The 24618-nt window shown below is 30.9% G+C and overlaps 1 protein-coding gene across 3 annotated transcripts in view; it reads left to right on the top strand.

Moving 5' to 3' along the window:
- The window catches only part of LOC145763772 (transcription factor 7-like 2), a 30988-nt gene extending 9106 nt beyond the window's left edge, over positions 1-21882 (top strand). Inside the window, exons 4-13 of one of the 3 annotated variants that reach the window (XM_082575287.1) lie at positions 15990-16077; positions 16672-16762; positions 16996-17244; positions 17318-17507; positions 18044-18151; positions 18231-18276; positions 19058-19112; positions 19825-19897; positions 20070-20324; positions 20412-21882. In XM_082575287.1, the coding sequence (XP_082431413.1) occupies positions 15990-16077; positions 16672-16762; positions 16996-17244; positions 17318-17507; positions 18044-18151; positions 18231-18276; positions 19058-19112; positions 19825-19897; positions 20070-20324; positions 20412-20933 (1677 nt within the window). In that variant the 3' untranslated portion in view covers positions 20934-21882. Of the gene's footprint in view, positions 1-15989; positions 16078-16671; positions 16763-16995; positions 17245-17317; positions 17508-18043; positions 18152-18230; positions 18277-19057; positions 19128-19824; positions 19898-20069; positions 20325-20411 lie in introns of all 3 variants that reach the window. The other 2 variants (XM_082575286.1, XM_082575288.1) reach the window with 2 other exon arrangements.
- The last annotated feature ends 2736 nt before the right edge of the window (positions 21883-24618 follow it).

Below are 24618 nucleotides of genomic sequence, written 5' to 3'. Positions count from 1 at the left end.
TCATATCAATTCTGTATCGAATCTGGTGGTTTCCCGGTTTAACCTAGATAGCTAAGCGTCGTAAAGAGCAGTGTGTATTTCGCTTCACACGTTAAAACACCGGTGAGAAATTCCACAATAGGCTTGCTCTAATTAGGGATCGAAAACTTGTGAAACCCTTACCGACGAAAACGTACATTTTCCCGCTTTTAACACTCGAGAAATTCACTCAGGTGGTCGTGAAAGGGTTACCGTTAATAGACCAGCACACATTGCAAAGTGCTTAAAAGTTGCCAAGTCCTTTACAACAATGGGACGTTTTCTATTATGTTACAGTTTGAAGTGTCATCGAGGGAAACTAGTCGTTACTTTTTGCTGGCTTGTCTAACCGTATACACGCGTTTCTTTTGTTTTCTTAGCCGGTTTTCGTAGGGTTTCTTCAATTAGGACGAACCCTCGAAACTTTTTCGTGTCAATTGGATCCTAGCAAGAAGTAGTTGTTTTAAGGGATTAAATTTTTGTTCGATTTAAATTGTTTTGTAAAAGTGTCAATAGGTTTTTTATGTTTTTTTTTTCATTTTATTTTATTTTTTTTAAATGAAAAAAATGCTGTTTTTTTTAATTTTGGTTTTGCGCACACAAAAATTTCAAATTTTTAAGGTTTATTTTTTTCGTCTATTAAAATATTATTTGACCGCCATAACAACCATTAATCAACTTTAACACATACTTAAATTGATTCTGTTCATTCTGGCAACCACAACTCCACACGATTTTTATGAGGTTTTCTCAATTTCCGCTTGTAGGAGGTGGATTGGCAGCGGGTAATATGCAAAAAATATGGCGTATTGTTAACAAAAATGGTTAAATTTTTGTCTTTGGTAGGGACAAAGCGGTTAAATGTAGTTTGTAATAATTTTTGGATAAAATTGCTTTATTTATAATTTTTTTTTGAAAATTTTTTTTTGGCGTTTTTAGATTTTCCCTTACTCTGATGCTTGTCACTCCTTACGTTATTTTAATTGACTCATACACTCTTGTGACGTCATAAAAGACTTCGTATAAGTCGCAAGACAATAGGGGCGCGGGGTTATTTGGGTGCATTCGAGCATGTAATGTCACGTGGTAATTAATTGACGGGCGCTAAACTGTGATTTGAATTGAACTTTATTCTTTGTTCAGAATTTTTTTTATAAATTTTTTTTATTGAAAAATTCAAAAATAGAATCTAAAAAAAAATTGTTTGTGTTCTTAAGCTAAAAATAAATAAATAAAAATAATTTTCAGGCCCCAAATAGCTTTAGATATCGTGCTTCAATATAATACGCAAAAACGGAAAAACCTCTAACTTCAATTACATATAAGATCGAAATACACAGCATTTAAACTCGTTATTCGTACTCTTATACGATTGCTATTTCAAGTCACTTATAAACACTCTTCACATTAAATTCCTATTTATTCTCGCTCAGATATCCGCCCATATTGTACACAACGTTCGTAGATAAGTACTTCGCAATAACGTCGTAGTTATGATTAATATTAGGTATTGTGGTGTAGCATATTGGCCATTCTGGCTTTGTAAGTGATTAAATTAACGATAAGGTAAACCGATTTGAACTTTGTTTTTTGTGTTGTTAAATTTTCTTAATCTGTCGTTTGAGTAACGACCTTTTACCGCATATTCTTTTCGGGCCTAATGAAACTTTGGCGTTTTTCTTGAAGAGTATTTACGTAAACGGCGTTTTAATCCACTTGTAGGTTCGTATAAACTTGATATACTGGTGCCATTTACACTTGAACCCTGAACTTTATACGTGGAAGTGTAGATTAATTTGGTTATATATCCTAACCATATGCACTTTAAATTTATAAACATGTTTTAGTTTACTAAAGGTAAAAATTAATTTTTTTTTTTTAAAAGTCTTATAAATATAGTATTTAAATAAATTCTGGTTTGTACTTTAAAAAGTAAAAAAGTATATTTTAGTAGTTTGCTAATGATAAATTACGTTTTTAAAAAACGCCCTATATAAATAGTTAAAATAAGTTCTGGATTGCATTTTTTTGGTCGCTATTATGATTTATTTTTGTAAATAATTTTGTTTTGACGTTTTCGTTTTAGCGCATCGAATTTGAAAATAAAGTTTCATCGGAATTTCGTGAATCAATTTTACGGCAAATTCCATGAACGATTGATTAACTTTAAGACGTTCAAATTTTGCCATTAAACTCCTACTTAAGTTACAGTCGAAACTTTATAAACACTGCCTTGGGCTCAAACTGTGTGCCTGTGTTTTTTTATCGAGTAAATGTAGCAGATTTTTTTCAACTCGTTGCACATTTCTCTTAGGACGTTTTTGGTTTGCAGTGTTGATTTCGTGACAGTTTTGATTGTTTTTGGTTCCAAATCGGTAACTTAATTCCGTGTTTTGTTGGTGTATAAGTAACTCAATGTTTATTATGTTAAATATATACAACCTGCACACGTATAGCACAGCGAACTTAACCTTTATCGTTATAAACATAAACATAACAAACGCACATATAGTGTGGGTAGGCATAGGCGCCTAACCTAAACCTGTTTAGTTGTCCGCCATTTTTACTATTCAAGAAAACACTTATTTAAATTGCTAGACTTATCAATACGCCTATGCGTGTCATTTATCGTAAGCGGTATTCAAATAACGCAGGATATGTAAGTTAAGTAAACGACATTAATACAACTTGTAATTGTGACAAATTTACAACGACAGCAACCAACACAGGCCGTCAAGTCAAGTTTCTTTAACATGTTATCTCCGGTTTCGGTTGCTTGTATTTATTTTATAATTAGCCAAATTATTTATTTTGAGCGTGAAATTGAATTAAACACGTTTTAGATAACATTATCTAAATTTATAAACAAATATTTTTGCTTTTAAAGGGCAACGAAATTTAAATATAAAAATTTATTTTCGTTTTTAATATTTATCAATTCTGGTTTAAAAACATGTTGCAAAAATATGGTGTTTTGTAAAAAAAATGGCTACACAAAATCTTTAATCCAATTTAATCCCAAGTTAAGTCGGTTGTATTTGAAAGCAGTGTTGTTAATGATATATGGGCTTTAAAAGAGTAAGTGTGTGTTGTATGTTAACAAAGTGGATGGAATCGTGAATTTTGTACGGGATTAGGTACAGGTGGTATAAATATAAGTAACGACACTTAACCTAATTATTTGGGTTCAACCCGACTTAATGACTTTGGGCCAAAATATCAAATTCTTTCTCCTTAATCAATAATAAAATATTTTTAAAATAATTTGAATCTTAAAGCTTAATCTGTCATTGTTTTTTCGGAAAATAATTTTTGAAGTGATTTTGGCGCCAGAATTATATTTTATATTTTTCTTTAATTGCAGATTTTCTTAAAGTGAAGTGATTGTTTAATTGCAATTTATAGAAAAATTGAATTTTAAATTTGTCCGTTTCCGTTAATAATTGTCGACATTAAAACACTTACGGCCTACACACAACATACTCATATTAATTTCAATCCTAAATTTTATAAACCTAATTATTTAAAAAAAATATTACAAAAATATAATACCTCTTTAAAAGACAATATCATAATCTTTTTAAAAATTTATAAACGAAGCGGTTAAGTAAGAAAAATAATAAATTGTTGATAATTTTCTATAAAAACAATGATATTGATTGATAAATTGCATAAGTGCGTGGTCACATTCGTTTAACCTTGAAGATTTTAACTTCCGTACTTCAACCTTAATCGAGCCAGGCCTAAGACAACAATTCTAATCAAGCAAATCGCCTCTATGAGTAATCATAGGCACCTATGAAAAACCACAAAAGGCAGGTCATTGGATAATTTTGAATATAGACAATTAATATTTTGTATTGAAATTCAGATTTTGTTTGCATTTTTCAACGTTTTAAAGTACCAGTAAAAGTGTTTTGCATGAGATTTACAGTTTCTGTCAATAAGGTATGACAATTGCTTTGGTCGCGGTGTGCCTATAAGATTATATACGGATAATACTTTAATTTATTTTACATACCGGTAAAATACAATCACTTCAGAACGAGCCATAAACTATTGTGGTATAAGCCATATCACTTGCAATTCAGCATTCAAACCTGCCTACGGTTGCCATATTTTATCAAAATAAATTTTTCAATTGGACTATATATTTTTTTTTTATAAATAATGTCTCACGTGGCCAATCACAAAGTTGGCATTGTTTGATTGATGTGACGTAACAACGTAAATATTCACGTGACTATTTGAGTGACAGTTCTAATCTTTTCCGGTCATATCCGACCACGTGACAACTCGCAAGTAATTAATATGTTTACAAGAGTATTTAAAGTTGTTATTAATAAATAAATAAAAAAGTCAAAAATACCTTTTTAAGCATAGGTATATGTAGCTATGGTACAAAGCAATATAAAACATGTGCAGTCTCAAAAAAACTAAGTATTTTGATAATGGTGTTTGGGATAGTTAAGTTATTTTACTAAGTCAGTTGTCGTCTACTTAACTATTGGCCTGGAAATAAACAAGGATTGTCTTAAATTTAGCGAATCGTTATTCCCCGATTACTTTAAATCCCTAGGATTTTGAATACGAGTACATTTAATAATTTCCATTAAAAGATTGTTTATGTTATTAGTGTTCTGGTGCATAAAACAAGATCAAAAAAAGTGTTTTTTGGATAGATAATAATTACAAGTAATAACAATAGCTTATACATTGTTTAATTAAATTATTTTTTTTAGCGTTTACGTGGCAACTATAACGTTGGTCAAAAATAAAGTTAAATTCCCACGGTTAAATTGCTTGTTTGTTTATAGTATAATACAGTTAGTTTATTTTTGTTCTAATTTTTAAATATTTTTTTTTCATTTTGCAAAAAACATTGCGATATTGAGTTAAAAATCAATGCGTTAAAATACCAGTGATTTTTTTCTTGAATTTAAGTAAAAATAAACCCGTCAAGAGTAAGAGACGTTAAAATAACTCCCGCCCTTTTTCGCCGCACCGAAACACGTGGCATATTTATCTTTGCATTAAACACTCGAGAAAAAATTTTGCTCCGACGATTCGGCAACAATCGAAATTATTCGGCAAACACTTGACGCAATTTGTTTGCGTTAATCTTTTCAGCTTTCCGCTCGTCGCGCATGGCAAACAAACAAGTGACGTCATCAGTTTTTTTATTATTGTGACGTCGCCGCGTTATCTGTATGTCAATTGTGAATTCAATGAATTGTAATGATGGGTTGCGATAAAAAATTTCGGGATTTTTCGAAATATAAACCTATATTAAAAACGGAAAAAATTTAAAAAAAGAAGAAAAAAATCGTCTTTCCAACTATTAGTATTTAAAATGGCTTATGTGCTCGTAAAGCTGTAAAATCGTACCAAATTTTGCAGAACGAATTCTCGTAATGTTTTATTACTCCAGTAACATTATCTTTTCTAGTCAGTAGCCTTGTAATAAGGCTGTTAACACAGTCTCTTATACAAACCAATAAAATACTTGTTTGTTGGCATTGTTAATTAAAAAGGAATGCGATAATTTATTGGGTATAAATTTTTAATTTTAAACTTTGTATACATTTAATTATTCTATTAAAATACTATATTTGTGTATCTGAACTTGTGAATTATTTAAAATTTAACAACATTCTTTTTATATAATAAAACATATATGCAAAGTTTTAACATTTTTTACCTAATAAATTAGGCCATTGTGTTAAAAACAGTTTGTTTTATTGGCTTTAAATTTTTTGTGATAGCATTGTAACTTTGGAAGTAAATTCGAAATCGAGTGTTAAAGTTATGTATTCTACCAATTTAAATGCAATCGTTAGACTAACGTGATGTTTTTAATGACATTTATTTGATTTTAAATAGCAGTAATCTTTAGAAATTGCGGCCTGAACGATTATTAAATTTCTCATTTGAATTTTACAATAACTGAGCGCACCTAACCAAATAAACGTTATCATTGGATATTAAATTTAAGTATAGAATTATGTAAATATTAATTCAAGGTCGAATAGGATCACTTTTTAACGAAATAAAAATAATTTAAAAACAATGATTAAACAATTTTGTAACATAGTTTTTTTTTCTTAAATTTTCTGTATTTTAATTTTGCAAAATATTTCAAAAAAAATGCCTGAAAAAGCTAAAAATAGAAACTTTTGACCTTAGAATGGGATTGTTGCTTTCAATTAACAATGCCGTTTAAGTTTGTGTTATTTTTGTTAATCTAATTAGTAACGCCTTGTAAAAGTTCAGGTTTTGTTAAGTATTAACACATTGTCAATCAACGTGTATAAGTAAAGTGCGAATTTCTTTGTTTAGAATATTATTTACACGTATATTGGACACCTATTAGGTCACGTGATTTCATGACGTTGTCATTATACCAAATTTGGTGTTAGCTTGTTTTTTTGGGGGATAAATTTTTATTCGAAAACATTAAAAATATTTATAGGTATGTACAATCGCCCTTTTTCTTTTTTTTGTTAGTTGTTAAATATGCTGTTTAGAAAAAAAATACAGAGATCAATAATAACTGCAAGTCGCCAATTCTTTTGACTTTTTTCAACTTTAAATGTCGCTTATTCTTTTATAAACATTTTGTGTTTAAAATTTTTAAAGACCGGGTTGGGTTTCTATCTTAAAAAAGTTTTTTTTAAACTTTGTTTTAAATGTGATTCCGCCGTTTACGATAAAATGTATCACATCACGATCTTATGTTTACGTAAATTTTCCCAACCAACAATCGAAATAAATGTCTCGTATACCTTTTACCCATCACTCTATTTATAACACACGGTCGAGATACGCGGCCACATCAAAGCCGTAATCCCGCTGGGTCATGGTTACTTGTGTGTGAATAAGATTGCTTAATGTTCCAAGATCAAACGAAGCTCGTCTCGCGAGCGTAACATGCGTCATTTTGTTGCAAAACTTGGAGATTTTTATCGTGTTTTCGTTGCCGGCAAATTTCGGGCCCGGTTTTCAGACTCTCGTGACGTCACCTTTTTTCTCGCGGCGTGTCGTGTGCTGGCCGACGTGACGTCATTTGCAGATTGGATTACCTGGTTGATTTGCATTGAAATTGTACACGAAAATTACGATTTTGTGATCTTGAAAAACCCTGTTTTTTTTACTTGGATTTTTCTAAAGGTTTTTAAACTAATATGGACAGAAAAATGTTTATATTACAAAAAATTCTCCTCTCATTTTATTCTTAAAATAAAAAAAGATCTTGGCTCCAATCAGCTATGATGTAATTGTTATGGTTCCATTTTTCACATCAAGGTGATGATCAAAACCAGAATTCAATTTCCCTCCAAATTTGCTTGTTGTTTAAATGAATCATTCGTTTATACCTGGTCCAATTAAATTTGAACTTTCGGCTAATTTTGAAATTGACTTAAACGCCACGAGGGCAATTGAAGTCACGTGACTTAAGGTGATTGACAGAAAAACGTAGCCAACACCTACTCTTTAAAATAAACGATAAAATTAATAAAAATTCCTGAGGATATTTTGTAATAATTAAATATTTACGAATTTCTTTAAAAGTGTAAAATAAATTGTTTAGAGTTTTGTTTTTATTAATAGTTTGCTTCCACCCACCTTGTAATTAGTTGTAAGTTGTTCTTAGAAACAAATTAACAGTGTCATTAAATCATTAAAATATTTGCCTTAATCACTGTCATTTTCCTATCACAATTTACTTCAATGCTATCTTAAGATTGTAGATGCTATCTGACCATCTTACTGAAAACCATTTCACCAAATGGACATTAATAACTTAAATTTTGGGGACAAAGTTATTACCGAATATTGGTTCAAACTTTTTTTTACAAACTAAAGGCATTTTTTATAGGAAAGTTAGGCTAAGAAGTCAAAGAAAAATTTATTAGTCGGTAAAGTCGTTTTTTGGGGGCATATATTTTGGTAATATGTCAGTAATTTATCATTTTAAAAAATTTACTTTTTTATTTGTCGATATTTAAATTAAAAATTTTACTTTTTCTTTCTAAAATGTTAATTTGCTGCGTTAATTTAAATCCGTTATTCCGGTGTATAACCGCTTTGTTTTTGTTGCACTTTAGTTCAAAGGAAAGGTGCTATCCGTTAATTAAATTTAAAAAACAATTATCACTTTCTGTTAATTGGACGGATGTTTGTTTATTGATTCAACTTAATTTTCTTCCGACCTGAACCAATTAACAACTCGTCGTAAATCTGTGTTTATGTTGTTGTTGTTATTATTTTATTAGTTTTCGTTTTTGAATTTAATTAATTAAAAAAATCGGTAAAATCGTTTTCCTTTTCAATTTTTTTTGCCTTTTAAAATGGTCTTTTTCTGATCCCAAATTTTTTTAAATCTTTTTTTGATTTTCACATCGTCAAAACATGTGAAAAAGTTGCCTCGAATTTCGACAAAATTAGCGGCCAAGTAGCAATATAAGGTCCAGGGTTGTATGAAATAATCATGAAACAGGAAACTAGATAGTTCTATATTTAACTTGTTTATATTAGGAACGTGATACCGTGTTCTTTTTTGGGACCAAATTATGGCACTTGTTCTTTAAACAGGAAAAGGTTATGGAATATTAGGTAAATTATGAATTGAATTTGAAACAATCTTAAGGTTGTAAATTTGAATAGAGTTTGTTATTATAATCTTGAATATATTTTTTTATGCGTTTTTTGTACCAACTCGATTATTTTACTGTCTCGTTTTTTCCATAAAAATGGCGTGGGATTTTCTTGTCAATTTCGAACAAAAACTTCTCGTTTTCCTTCCCCACATATCCTTCCATGTTGTGTTGTCAACAGAATTAAACCTACCCATTCGCGTATCGGTTAATGAGTTTAAATGGGAAATAACCGCATTGTGTTATTCCATACCCCTTCGTCAATTAAGAGATCTGTTTTGCCCCAAAAGTCTCGGATTTCTGCCCCTTTCAAAAAGCTTAGACAATGAATCAATGCTTAAAGAACCCTTTAACCCCATCAATTTTCTATAAACACGTTAAACGTTACCAAAACGCGCGCCCTTGTATGTAAAGGGTTTTTAAATAATTGCGTAAGTATCGAGGATTACAGGCTCGGCTTGATTGCTTGTTTATTTACTTTTAAGCAATGATCTCATTCACAGATTTCGTCGAAAAGTTGATCGTTACTTTCGATTCGTATTCTCTTTTTTGTATGGCAATTCGTCTTAAAAGTCAAAATTGTAAAGGCTGTTGGGTCCCCGGGTTTTTGTATTGTTCTCTGAAACTTAATGCTTAAATAGGGGTTTCTTAATATGGGTTCCTGTTGTGGTTAAGAATGAAGGGAACATTCCATAAACATTACAAGTCTTTTATGTGTAATTATATACATCTGTAGCACACTTCTGTAAGAAATGCATTTTTAGAAGAATTATTTTTTGTTATCATTTTTAAAAAAAGTTTTGCGTCGACTAAAATAACAATATATGTATTTCCTATATTATATATAAACACAAACACATGCTTATTTTGTGCCACAATTTCTACCATCGTTTAACTAAATTGAGGCACGCGATTTGAATAAAACACGACTTACAACGGGAAGGGTTTGTGAAGTTTGTTGATATTTTTAACTTTTAAACACTCTTAGACCTCTAGCTTTTCGGTATGTCATAGTTTTTAAGCATATCAAAACAGGGCCGTTCTGTTTTTCGCGTGCTCACCCTATAAGTATGTGTGTGGTTTCGACTTGTAGATTTTGTGCTGGCTTTTGTTTTTATATCTTTTGTAGTGGAAAGCCGGTTTTAACATAACAGCCTTGACTTTCAACATTAGAAATTAAAATGTTGTACCCTAAACGCGATTTCTAATACCTGCTTTCAATTGAGTATTACGTGTTTATTTGTATGTTTGATTAGTACAGTTTATTTAATGTAAATTTACCTATCCATCAAAATTAAACTCTATAACCCTAACACAGGGAAATCAAACCACCCACCCTTTTTTTAGCACCACACCCTTTTTATATTATCACGTCGGAATAAATCATGCCCCACTGCTATTGTAAAGCCATTTCGATGTGGCGTCTATAGAAAAAATTGCGCCTAAATTAATTGCCGATAAAGGAGCCTAGGCGTTTCGCTAATCGTTCAATCAGGTTTTTGTTAACGAAACAGGACACTGGGTTAGGATGCTTTATGCGTTGCCTAATCGTACGTGTATAGTTACCAATAATTGAAAGGCGTGGAAAAGGGAAAATTGATTACGGACACTGGTTTTACAACGTCTTTTTACCCCTATTTTGTGTTGTAAGCACGCGTTTTTCGTGTAGTGTTAAGATGGTATAACTATATACGGGTAGCCGATTTCAAAATTTGCCTGAGGTTTTATACTTTTTTAAAAAATATTGTTATTTTTGTACGAACTTTATTTTTAAATATTTTTCTTTATTGTTGATTAAGCGTTTCATTTTAGTTATTCACGTTAGGTTAGCGTGATGGGGTTATACATTTACTTTAAAGTGTAAAAGGATGTTGTTTCAAAACACCTACGCGATCACTTGACACGCCTTGAAAGCATATTGCGCGTAGGTATTGGGATTGTGTGCTTGAGGTCGTGGGTTCGATTCCTATCCAAAATATTTTTTTATAAAAATGTAAAAATAAGCGTTTTTGTTTTTAAATTAAAAATTTAAGTTTGTTTAAGTTAGATTTGAAAACTAGTTATTTAGTAAAACTTTTAATGATTTAAAATTTGATTGTTTTGATAAAATTTTTTGTTGTTTTCGTATCGTCGCTTTTGGCCCTCGTAATATTTTGCCCCCGGCGGGAACGGAAGGTCACAGTTACCTCCCTCTCATGGCATCTGCCGATTAAGCCTCATAACTGCTCGTTAACATTGCGTTGTTTTTAAGCTCATCTCACACATCGAATTTTTGTCCTTACAGTTTATGAACTTTTTTAAGTCCTTACTTGGAGTTTGTCATTTAACGCCAAATTTTACGAAAAAGGCCAAAACTTACCATTTGTAAAAAAGTTGACTTAAATTTTATTTTCGCGGTCCCGACGTCAAAATCCTTGTTTTTTCGCGTCGAGAACGCCGGGAGAGGTTTGTTGTATTAGCGGGCAACGCGTGGGTCCCGAGGGAGGTAAATAATCCGTAAAAAGTTGAAAAGAAGTGTTTTGATAGCTCGGCTCAAGCATTTTAAGTTACGCCTTCTGTTTGATTGTTACATTTGCTCGGCGACTCTATTGAGATTTAGGCTGTACCATTGTCCCCATATTAGGCTGTTAGCGTGCCAAGTAGTAGCTAATAACTGTATAATGTAACGCGCAGTGTATGGAGGTATCAATCACTTGAATTAAATAGTAGTTTTGTGTGTACGCATTGTCGAAGACTTAAAAATCGCATTGTCGAAGCGTGTATTTATTTCGCCATTTTGATATTTTGAACAAATATGTAAAGCCACACTCTTTCTATAGATGCCACACGTTTGTTAATAAATCATTTTTTAGATACCACACATACATACATAAGTTGCAAAAATTTAAATATTTTTCGATATTTTAATTTTAAAAAAGTCACGTAAAACCAATCGACACTTTTCTCCCCAATTTGTTCTCCGTTGACCCCAACCAATTAGATTATCGCACTCTGAATCGCGGTTAAAGTCAACTGCGCTGTAGATCCAACCTAGTCTATAACAACAACAAGTTTATTCCGTAGACAAGTTAAAAATAAAAAAACTTTATCACGCGTTAGACGATTTTGTAAACAATTGTGTTTGTTTTATAAAATTTTATCGAGTTAAATAATCAAAGATTAGTGTGCGAAGATTAAAGTTGACATTTAAGAAAAAAAATTTACAAACCCCAATTTTTTATTTTTAAATTTTAAAAATTTAAATTTTATCCCAAAAAATTAAAAAAACTTTAAAATAAAAAAATTAATTTTCCATGCTATATAGTTGAAAATGGTTTAGAATTATGCAAGAAATTCCGCTTTTATTTTGAAAAACACAAAGACTACGTAAAATGTTTTATCATCCAAGATCTACGACCAACAACTTAACTTAACGGGTTTTGATAAAATCTTCGTTTCGCTGCCGTTTGTTTAATTTAAGGCAAACTTTTACCTGATTCATTACGTTTAAATCGGGAGTAAAATCAGTGAAAGTAATATTTTGAGGATCGATAAACAATTGACGTGACGTATCGTCGCCAATACTCGTGTTAAGTTGTCTGATAGTTGACCGCATTTTTATAAATATAAATTTTATTTCTTTACCCCGCAGTAAAAATTCACATTTTTTTGCATTTATGTTTCTTTTGAAATGTTTAATGTTGTGTGTTTGGCGGTCAAGTTAATACCGGTAACACGTTTTTTTTTTATTTACATTTGATCTTTAAAATTAGTTTAACATTTTTGCTTACCCTTTTTCTGTATTTACATCAACGTGAATAACACCATAAGGAAAAAATATTAATAAAGTACACAATCAAATTTGCGCAAACTGGCGTAAAAATCGTTAGGAAACAATAACACTAACAAAATCTTCCCGATAATTCGACCGTGTTATTTTCACACCGTTTCGAGCGCGCTCGTCAATTAACGCCTTCACCTCGTGCATGGGCTGGTGTCAATTTGATCATTGACAGCTTATCACTGTTGCTTGTCTTGTTTAATATAGCAAGAAATGTAGCAAAGTGTTTAAGCCTGTCACTTAGGCATAGACAGACCGACGTTGCTGCTGCTTATAGGCGCCAAGCAGCTACTGCAGATTGGGCGTAGACAAAAAATAGGCTCATTCTTATCTTAAAAATATGTTTTTAGATAAACACGTGCATAGATTGTTAATACACATTTGACTTTTTATTTTCCAAGTTTTGCCTAATAATTGTCTAGTGTGTATCCTTTTACTGTAATTTAAACAACATTTATTGCATTTGGCTTAGCGGTGTGCTTCGCCTGTGGACGACTTAATTCAGTCACGTGATCCACCTTGTTCGCTGTAGCGTGAAATCTGTTATCTAGCGTTTTCTTGCCAGGTTTCCGGTTAAGCGAATATCCTTAACCTAACATGTGGACGTTTGTTGGCTTTTATCGTGGTGTTAAAGTGCGTTGACACTTGTTTTCAACCACCTTGCTTGTTTTAAAATCATTTTGTTCACCCGACCGAATAATTGTGTTTTTATTTTACCTTGTAACCACGGAGTCGGATTTGTAGAAGGTTGTTTCAGAGATTTAGATGATCTGGGATTATGCTGATTCACTTAATAAGTAAATAGATGTTTTCCGGCTTATTCCTAAATAACAATTTTTCTGAACTAAACCTAATTTAAATAAACATTTTAATACAGTTTTAAGATAAAAAAAATCGATTTTTCAAGACGGAGATTTTTTCTTTATTACGTCATCATGTTCGTTTGTTGTCGGTTGTTTAAAGCACTTGTGTCACTAATTAGCAAGTTTCATTGTTACATTTGACAACTTTTTTTGCTCTTGATCATAGGGGGTCATAGGCGCTGCTTAAGAAACAAAATATAAAAACTGCCAAAAATTTGAAATTTGGGAAATTTGCTGGACAAATTCGAATAGCAAAGAGCTAATCTTTTTAAGAAATAAATTATCAATTCATTTTACATATTTGTAAATTTTTTTATTTTAAATAATTATGGTAAATTAAGCGTCCCATTCAATATATGTTTTAGTGCCTATGTGCTTTTATTTAATGTTTACTTTTTGGCTTTTGTTGGCGCGAGTTCTTTTCAACATAGGGATACAGTGAAGCATGCTTGAAAGTTTAAGGTTAATTTCCTAATTGTGTTCAACACCCTTACCTTAAACCTGAACTAACAATGTTTTGTAGTCAATAAATGGTCTGTTCTTGCAGCGTGCTTTTAAAAGACAATTTTGGTGATTTTTAGCTATTTAAAAATATGTATTTTTACATTTACTTTAAAGATTTTTATTTTAATTTAATTTTATTAATATTCGATAAAAATTTTGACGCTCTGTACTTACCGCCAGTGCACTGTGACTAACACATCGTAATTAAGCGGTCGTAACACACCATGCAACCTCGCACCTGTATACTGTACAAACATTTGTGACGTCACTCTTGTTGTTAACCAAACAACTTGCATTTTAAACCACTCGAGGTGGCGTAATTCGACTCTTAATTGACCACTGATATTTAAGTTTTTGTTAGTTAATTGGCCAATTAATTTCTAAATTTTTATGATTTTTAGTTTTAAATGAAAAAAATATTTTAAAATTAGGCAACTTTTTTTTTTTAATTGAGCATCTACAGGTTATTAACCTTAACTTAACACGTGACTTGTATATTTATGCAAATCCAGTGCAGAAATTGCAGCAAAGAAAAATCAGGAAGTTTCATTTTCGAGGATTTTTTAGCGAAATTTAGAGCTTTTCTGGTCGAGTTAGAAGAAAGAGAACATTGTAGTGAAACCATAAGATTAATTCTAGATTTTATTGCAGTCTACCAGGACAGTTTAAAGGTGGTATAATAAGAAAATTTTAAGCATTTTAGTTATAATATAAAGTTGTTTATAAGAAGCTAGTTGTTTAGGCATTTAGATTTAAGATTAGATATTTAGACTTTGCCAAAGAAATACTTTAGAAATACATATTTAGCAATTCAATTCAGCAAATGGTAAAAACTGGATTAGCATATTTCGTAAAAGTGGGTGGTTAGTTGTTAAGGAAACGCTTAGGTGTAAATTGACAGGAAATTAAGACCACCAATGATGTGAATTAATTGCCACCTATAGGACTTAAACCGGTGTCATAAAACCTGCCTATTATAAGCTCACGTTCTCACCTTTTTACTTAAAGGTGACTTATTTATTGGATTATTAAACTAATTGTTTTTTTTATATAGTGGATTTTTTATAGTCTTTTTGTTCAATTTTGTATTTTTTTTTCTAGCATAATTTATAATACGTATAATTCCTCAGTTAAATCATTTTACATTTAATTGTTTTTAGTGTTTTTATATTTATAAAATTGAACTTTCAATTTACAGTTGATTTAAAAATTAATTTTACCTGTATTAATTAAAGAAAAATTCGCTCAGTTTTATTTAGATTTAACTTGCTCGCATGCGACGCTAGTGTTAAATATGCTCAACACTTAAAATGCCTGCTTAGGCTAATTCAAATATAATGAGCGCTGTAGCTTTGATTGACAGCTTAATTCGCGCCTGTCAATTTTACTCTTACTGGCTTACTTGCTGGTCTATAACGCTTAGCCATGCAGCATTTTTGACGCCGAGAATGGAAGAAAAGTGTAAACACGAATTATCGGATTCCGTCGTGTTAAATGAATGTAATTTTGTCGGATTATATTGGACCCGCGAAAATATATTTACCATGACGAATCGACATTGTAATACTGTTGTTAAATGCCAAATAAAATACAAATATTTCAATTTAGATTTTTTTTTATTAACTTAAGAATTTTTGCACCAAATGATGTTATATTTTGATTCACTACATGGCTATATATACCTGTATATATAAAAGAGCATTACTTGCTATTAGGGTTGATCTCTTTTAATAAATGCCATCGATTTCTAATCTGTTTACAAGCAATTACGCCGTCATAACGTTGTAGAATAAGATTTAAGCCAAACCACTGGGGATTATTCAACTAAGTCGCATCACCTCCTTGTATGGCGCTTATTGCTTGACTTAACGTCGAGTTTGCTTTGAATAAATTGTAAATTTGTTAAGGATTTTGTAAAATGTTATTTTGTGTGGTTGGCTAGTAAAAAAAAGCTTTACAAAGTTGATAATTTTTCATTTATAATGATAATATTTTTTTAATTTATGGGAATACAATTTAATCATTACCATATGTTTCAATTTCCTGTGTTTTTACATTTTTAAAAATATCTTAGTTTTGAGAAACTTAATTGGGTCCACATTTTAAACTATTGTTTTGTTTAAACAGAGTCAAGTCCCATTCAACCCCTATCATGCTGCTATTCACCCACTTTTATATGGGGCTTCTTCACCCACTGATATGGAGGGAAAACTGGGTAAGATATTTAAATATTTTATTAAATCATAATTATCTGTAACATTGTTGTCCAAAAAAAAAATTTGTGATTTATTTGAAATACAAACTAAGTCACTGGTAAATTTTATACTTTGCTATATTGAAGAATTAAATTTACTTTTTAAATGTCTGTGGGTATTGAAAGTATTTTTCAGTTTCAACAATACTACTATTCATTATTTGCAATCTATGTTATAGCATATTAATCAAATGACATTTGATTATATTTGTGTAGACCTTAAAATAAATTTTCCATTAATTTTCCTTAAAATAATATTTGATCAAACGTTAAGAAATAAAGCCCGTATGTTGACTTATAAAATACTGAAGGCTTGATATGAGTAATGTTTGAGTAATGTGTACATTCTTCCTAGCGGTGGTCATTATATAACTATTGTTATCAATTTCTCTCGAGTATTAACTATGCGGTGAATTCCAGCTTAAACTTTTAATAAAAGTTAATGAATAATAAATTGCTAGTTTGTAAATACATTTGTAGGAGAATTGTTTTTATTTTTTATTAGTAAATCAAATTCTTAAAGATTTATAAAAAAAATTTTTGTTGTTGTTGAAGGAATCTCACGTGGTGGTCATCCAGATATCCCAACCATGTATTCTCTACCTGGACAACTTGGCCAAATTCCCAATCCCTTAGCTCCACACTGGTATGTTGTTGATAAAAAAACTATTGTTTATTTACCCTTATTAACTACCAATTAATGAAGTGCAAATCATCTATTTTCTACTTCAACACTACTTTCAATTAAGAGTCCCTGTTAAATTTTAAAAACATTAAACTAATTATATTATATTGAAGTATAGGATTTTATATTTAAATTTATGATTTTTAATTTAGGTTTTATTAAAAAATTATCTAAAAGTTTAATTTTTAATTAAGGTCATCAGGAGTTGGGCCCATGTACCCAATGTGTACAGCCAGTGCAATGGCATCCATGTTAAGATACCCTTACCCCTTCGGGAGTTATTCTACTACATCTGGGGCTATGAGTAATGTGTCTCCCTTCCCGTTGGTCCCACCACACCCTGGCGGCCTTCACCCAAGCATGTTGCAACACAGGGGAATACCCGGATTGCCACCTCATCTTGCTAATGGGCAGAATGGCCCTAAATCTATGCCAGAGAAAAAGTAAGTTTGAAAGTTTTTCAACATTGTTTAAATAGTTTTAACTTATTTTATTTAAAATATTTTATCAACTTAGGGGTAATGAATCCAATGAAAGAGAGAGAGGGGGTGGAAAAAGGAGAGAAAAGGGAGAAAAAGGTGGGCACCCCTATGTAAAGAAACCTTTGAATGCGTTTATGTTGTACATGAAAGAACAAAGAGCAAAGGTTGTGGCTGAATGTACGCTGAAGGAAAGTGCTGCAATCAACCAAATACTTGGTCGCAAGGTAAAAAAAAAATAATTTTTTAGTTTTTTTTTTAATTCTTGCTACTTCATCATATTTTAGACCATATAAAGTATTGGTGACAATGAGTAATATATTGGTATTGTAAAGGTGTTGCAATCTATCAGTACTTGATACTAAAGTAAAACTAATTACCCAATTAAACACACACAAAACAATTCCCTACTTATCAAAACATATATTTCGATTTGTTGGTATTATTCATAACCAACATGAGCATTACGTCATTTTTGTTTAAACAATCTAGTGCAGAGGGTTTGATGAGATATGCTCAAGTGTCAGTAAAAGATGTTTTGATGCTTACTTTTTATTGATCACACATATGAAAGTAGTTGTTCACTTTTAATGAAGTTTTCAGTTTTCATGCTTTGATGAAAATATTTGGGGATTTTTTTCAATGAATTTTTTTGGAATTTCATATTTATTTTTCTTATATCCTTTTTTTGTATATAAACATAAAGTTTTATATACATACTGTAGTTATTTTATTTATATAAAATTTAATTTATTTTTCACAGTGGCATAGTTTGAACAGAGATGAACAGCAGAAATATTATGAGCTTGCAAGAAAAGAAAGACAACTTCATATGCAAATGTTTCCTGGATGGAGTGCTAGAGATAATTATGTAAGATTATTTAAAAAAAATTATTTTACTGTTATTTTTATTTTTTGAGAATATTTTTATAATTTTTTTTATTTTTTAGGGAAAGCGCAAAAAGAGAAAAAAGGAAAAGACCCAAGACTGTACGGGTAAGAAAAAAATTATTAAAACATTTTTCTAAATATAGTTTTAATATCCCAAACCTTAGTTGGCTGATATGTTTTGATTTCGTAGTCAGTCTGTGACGTTTGTTATTATACTGTCATAATCCTTTTTTGTTTTCGGCCATTATTTAACCAAACTATGTTTACCCCAATGCTAAGTTTGTTTCATAACATAAGAACGACCTTGTAAATTCAATCAGGTGGTTGATTATAATCCTATTAGTACATCACACCACTTAACCCTTTCAATTCCGTTTGGCATATTTTGTATTAAGTTTTGGATAGGTTTCTAGGATTTTAGGTCTATAAGGTTAATTGTTTGTCTTTGTTTTTCTTCTTTTTTAAACAACTCCATTAATCATTAATCAGATTTATAAAAAAAAATCACGATTAATTTTTTATTTCTTGCTTTATTTTTTATTTCATTATAATATATTTTTATTATATTTTTCTTAAAACTTTTAGCTTCTTATTATGGCCGAATTGGCCCCCCTTTTGCCTCTTTCTATCCTCCTACCTTGTCTTTACCTAAAAGGTAAAAATTACTTAATTTTTGTTTTTTCTTGCATCTTTTTTGTTCTTTTTTGCTTCTTCTCTGCATCTTGTATTTTTCATATTTCAATATTTTTCCAAATAATTTATTTTTTTTTTTTTTATTTTTTTTTTGCGTTTTACGAATCACTTGCACCGCTACGACAACAACACCATTGCGCACGCATGACTTTGATGACGTCATAATCAAACATATGTGACGTCACGAATACAGCCCAGAACCCGAAGAAGTGCCGAGCCGTGTTTGGATTGGAACAACAGCAATTATGGTGCGCACCATGCAGGTAGAGGGTCGTTTAAGTCCCGCCCCTCGTCGCTGTCAATCAAACTAACGCGCGTTTCTCATTGGTTTTGATTTTCGGTTGTAATAATGTGCAGTATAATTAAGACTAACGTGTAAATTCGCATGTTTAATGCTTTAACCAAAGCAAATTAACCATAATCAATAAAAAATGTCTTGAATTTTACATAAGAAGTTAATCTTAATTTGGAAATTTAATTTTAAATTTTACTTTTAAAAATCTAGATAAAGGTTGTTACTGCACATTTTACAACTTTTAACATTGCCTTAAAATTTCAATTTTGTTTAAATTCACACTGACAGCGGCTTGGTTGGTATGGGCAGAATAGATGTGCTGTGTTGAATTGCAGTGAAAATAAGGGGTTGTTGCACAGTTTTGATTTTGAGTGTCACACTTTTAATTGCATGATTTAAATTAAAAAGTTTTGCGCCTAAAATTTTTTTTTACTTTGAGCTTAAAAGTCGAAAAAGAAATTAAATTATTGTAATTTTTTGCCATATTTTTTAGATTTAATAACTTTTTAGCGAATTTTACAATTTTTAAGTAATAATTTAAATTAAAAAAAAAAATCTTATTTTTTTTCAGTATAACCACATAGTCAATAAATAATTCGTGCATGCACAATATAAAAATGTACTTTAAAGTAATTACAATATACAAACCATGACATTTTATTTAGGAGGAAAAAGAAGTGTGTAAGATATCAACATGACGACGATTCAGACGATGATTCAGATGGATCTCCATATCAGGTTTGTACAAAATTAGTTTTTGTCATAACGCCACTGTTATAAAATCTTTAAATATAAAATATTTTAGAGTTTACAATTTTATTTTATCATTGTGATAGTTTGGAAGTTTATTTATTTTACTTCAAAAATTAAAATGCTAAATGATTTAAAATTGAAACAATATTTTTTTCAGGCTTCTCCGGATGGTTCTTACGCACAACCCAACTCAGTCGGAAATCACTCAACCGTGTTTGATGCGAACGAGCATTCTGTTCTATCTGGTGGAGCAAGTAGCAACAGTTCTAACCAATCAGGATCATCGTTGCTATGCGACCGATTGAGCCCACCACAAGGTGTAGTAGGAAGCGAGGGGATTAAGAGGGAAAATGGAACACCACCTAATAATAATAACAGCGGGGACGGAAAAACGAATAACAATAATAATATGGTAAGTTAGGCAACAAAATTAGAAAAAGTTATTCTGTTGTTAATTTTTTTTTTACTATATAAAATAACAATATTCTATAAAAAACAGGAAATGTTTCATCCTTCCTCTTCGTCCACTTCCTCCCACACCGCTTCTTCGTTTTCCTCCACGCACTCCTCCGAGAGCATCCCGAAGAGGTCGCGCAAGGAGCCCAGCAAATCTTACTCGGATACCAACTCGTTTCGTCCCGTGCCGAATCATCACCCTAACCCCGGCAAAAATAACACAGAACCTCGGGCCAAGAGGTCGCACTCGCAGACCCTTCCCTCACCTATGCACCCTAATTTATTCAACCCCATGTTGTCCCCGACAAGTATGGGGCTCAATTCGCCCCACGGAAATCCCCATCCAGCCTTTTTTCCGCACATGCCACCTTACTTGCAGATGAGCACCCTAGCGGCCGCTGCCAGTATGCCAGCTTCACCCCTAGGTGGGTTAATGGGTTTCACGGGGCTGGGTTTATCCTCCCCAATGAGTATGGGTATGAGTGGTGCCGGAGCCACGCCCGGGGTTCATTCCGGGTCGAACCCATCCCGACACGCGACCTCAGCTTTAGAAGGAAAATCCTGAATTTTTTAATAGAAAAATTTAGGAAAATAATTTTTTATTTTCTTTGTTGACGGCGTAACCCGCGCGGGCAGCGGAGTGGAACGATCACGTGGTTTTCTCCGAATGACGTATTTCGGTGCAATGACGTCACTGGAAAAAATACTTTGTGCTACTTTTTAGACTTTCTAGAACGTTTTTAATATTTTTGTTGCTTTGAAATCGGTGCCAACGTTTTTAATTGCTAGTTTGCCAAGACTTTTAACGGATCACAAACGTGCCTACCTTTTTACTTCCCGTTTAACTAATTTGATTGAAAGGTGCTTGATAATTTCTACGCAATAATTTGTTCACCTCCTTTGTCGTTTTTACCAGTTTTTATCATTTTCTATTGAACTCAAATTACTTTGTTTTAGACCGACGGTCGTTTTAGGACTTTTAATTTCACTCCCAAACTTTATTGAAATTGCTTTATTTTTTTTAAGATGAATCGTATAAACTTTAATAAATTTAGAAAATAATGTCGGACATGCTCAGCACAGGAAATTTTGCTGATTTTTTCTGCTAGATAACCATTTTCCTTTTTGTTCCATGAGGCGAATGTCCACTTTTAATCGGGTTTTGTATTTTTGATGTTATTTTAGATAGTTACTTTTTATGTCTTGCTGCTGTTGTTTTTTGTGTATTTTTTGCCTTTGTCAATTTTCTTGACGAATAATAATAATTTAAATCAATTCTTGTAATTATAAAATTAATTTTGTTATTTCAAGTGATAACAAATTGATAATACGTCCATTTTTAATTGAAAAAAATGTTGATTTTTGCAGTATTTTTAACTTCTTGTTTAGTTGTAGCAAGAAAACTGACAGAATACTGTTAACCGAAGTAAACAAAAATTGATTTTTTTCTTTTATCGTTTTACGTTTTTGCTCATTCATTGCAGTTCTTTAAATACAAAAAGATCTTAAATTGGCTCTAAAGTAACTTTAGACAATATCAAATATATTTTCATTTTATTTAAATATATGTTTCTCCAAAATATGGTTTTAACTTTTAAACAAAGGTTACTCTTTGATTTAATATCTAAAGCCGTGATTAACATAGACTTAGAATTTTCTACTTTTTTATATTCAAATCTTACTACAATGCATTTGTTTTTAAACAACGAAAAGTAATTCAAAAAGAAAATCAAAAAATTAAGCCTTCCACGTCCAAACAAAATGCAATCTGATTGTAACATTTTTTTTAATAATAAATGTCCTACAAATATATATTTTTGCATTTCTTCAAAGGCTACAATTTGTTATTTTCACAACGTTTAATGCACTGTAGGCAAACGTCAACATCGTTAATTGATTTTTGTTGAAAAACGCATTGAGGACATTTTCCTTTTCCTGCGTCGATCGCACAAAGAGCAAGCTCCAAGTACAGGTTTGTTCCACTTGAACCTTCTATAACACAAAACATATGTTTAAAACAAATTTTGGACATCTGACAAGTGAATATCTATCTGAGGTAGGTGCCGCCATACTAAAGCACAAATAGGAAAAATACTTAAAAAACTTAATGATCTTACCACATGTGTCTAAAATGCATCTTCTACACTCAACAGTTAACCAGAATGCTACTCTTCCCATTTCTTTGACAGAAGGGCATTGTAAGTTACAAGAAACTGCGCAGTTCCACGATAATTCGTAACCTAAGAATATTAAGAAATTTCATATTTTGGAAAAAAATTTTACTTAAAAATATTAAGGTAACATAAATGTAATTTTTATTCATAGTTTAACTTAACTCACTAATTTTTTCTACCTAAAGATTTCTGTATATATAGAAACCCAATAAGTATATATATGCAATTGACTTTACTAAGAAAATAACTCATAATTTAAGTTCCGATCTCAAGTTTATTTGCTTTTTTGTATTTTCTTCCAAACTTGACCGTCTGGTTGAGAGAATATCAACCAATTTTTTAATATGAAATGTTTCTATTTTAACAGTGGACGGCGACAAATATATCAATGTTTATTGTTTTTTGGGGTAAACGTAACCTAATTTTGTTTCCGTGGTGACGTCATTAATATTTACTCAACAGTTATGAATATTAAAAGTAAACAAAAAAGGATTTCGATGCATTTTGCAACCAATTCAATTTATGAAAATTATGTCTAGAATATTTTTATACCTTATAAAACCTTCAAATTTGATTCTTATGACATAAAATATCTAATTTATTACAATTAGTTGAATGGCTTGGTTAAAATATTTGTCAAAATTAATTTATTTTAATTTGAGCATTTATTACACGTCGGAAACGTCACAATAACTTAATAGAACCGCACATTTTAATGTCTGCATTTAACTAAAATTGACATTTTGCTATTTAAGGTAAATGTCGTATTGGTTAAAAAAAGTTGACGTCTACCTTTAAAAATATTTGGTTTAACGCAACTTTTTTTTTTATTGAACAAAAATGCAAAAAAGCTGTGTTTTTTTTATCGGAAATTTGCATCGTAAAAAATGTAAGAAAATTTAGTTTGTGGTTTATAACGTCACAGTTTTTAAGCATTTGATGCTCAATTATATAAACATAACAGTTTTATATAGTGATTATTAATTACTTCTATTGTAAGTTGTTATGCCATTAAATAGGCTAAAATATACTGTGGTTGATTTTATTAAATCGTGTTGTATGTCATATCCTATTTTCGACACAAATTCAGAATATAAGGATACAAGTTGCCCTTTTCAGTTATTTGATTAGTGAAACCAAGTAATAAAACGTGATATTGGCAGGGTTAAAAAAATTCAAAGGGTTTATTTCGTTACATTTAATAAGCAAAAACAGGCCAAATATTAGTTACAAAAGAAGGTTGTATTTGAGTTTTGCTACTAAAGTTTGTGTCTAATACTTTTGACAAATAATTTTTTTGTATATTTAGTCAAGCTATTTTTTTAAGTTGATAGGGTTGATTTTCTTACTTTTTTAGGCTAGACTCGCATTTAGTGCTTTTTTAGAATGTAAACATGTCAGACGGACGGATGCGGAAATTTTTATTGTGTCAATGTAGAGACAGTTGTCACACGCCTTCTTTATTACGTCATCAAAATTTCCGCCTTTTTCTTAAAATAGCTTTTTGGGTGCAACAACAAAAATATTAAGTTTCAGTAAAATAGAGTTTTTGTTCGGTTCAGACTTCGCTGTATACAGGAAACAATTTTAAATTTCTAATTATCAAATACCACCGCCTTCTGGCCAATAATGACTAGTTATGACGTCACAAAATGCACAGTCTGTGATGAAATAAATGTGACTCGCCAGAATTTAGAAATAGGCAAATTTTTGGCTTTAGGTTTTTGTTTTCAAAACTCAGAGAGCTTATCAAGCTGTGGTTTTCAATATACTTAGTGAAGTAAAATGCACGTCAACAGCATAGTCTTTAAACATTATATAAAAAATGCAATGTTTTGTTTTAATTGTCTATACGGTTAATATAGCAGTCTTTCAAATTCGTCATTTCAGGAAATAAAAGTCAGGACTTTAATGTTTTAAAGAATATTGGACGTTATTGCTAACATTCTAAAAAAGGCCCTTTATTTGTTCATGTTATATTCGCGTTTTACTATTAATTTTTTTTTAGTTTTAAATTTTTTAATATCAAGTATTTTCAGTTTTAAATTTTTTAATATCAATATTTTAACAGAAAAA

Source organism: Corella eumyota, chromosome 1 (assembly GCF_963082875.1).
Source record: "Corella eumyota chromosome 1, kaCorEumy4.1, whole genome shotgun sequence".
Taxonomy (NCBI): Eukaryota; Metazoa; Chordata; class Ascidiacea; order Phlebobranchia; family Corellidae; genus Corella; species Corella eumyota.
The sequence above is the reverse complement of the archived record's forward strand: the minus strand, read 5'-3'. Positions and strand labels throughout refer to the sequence as shown.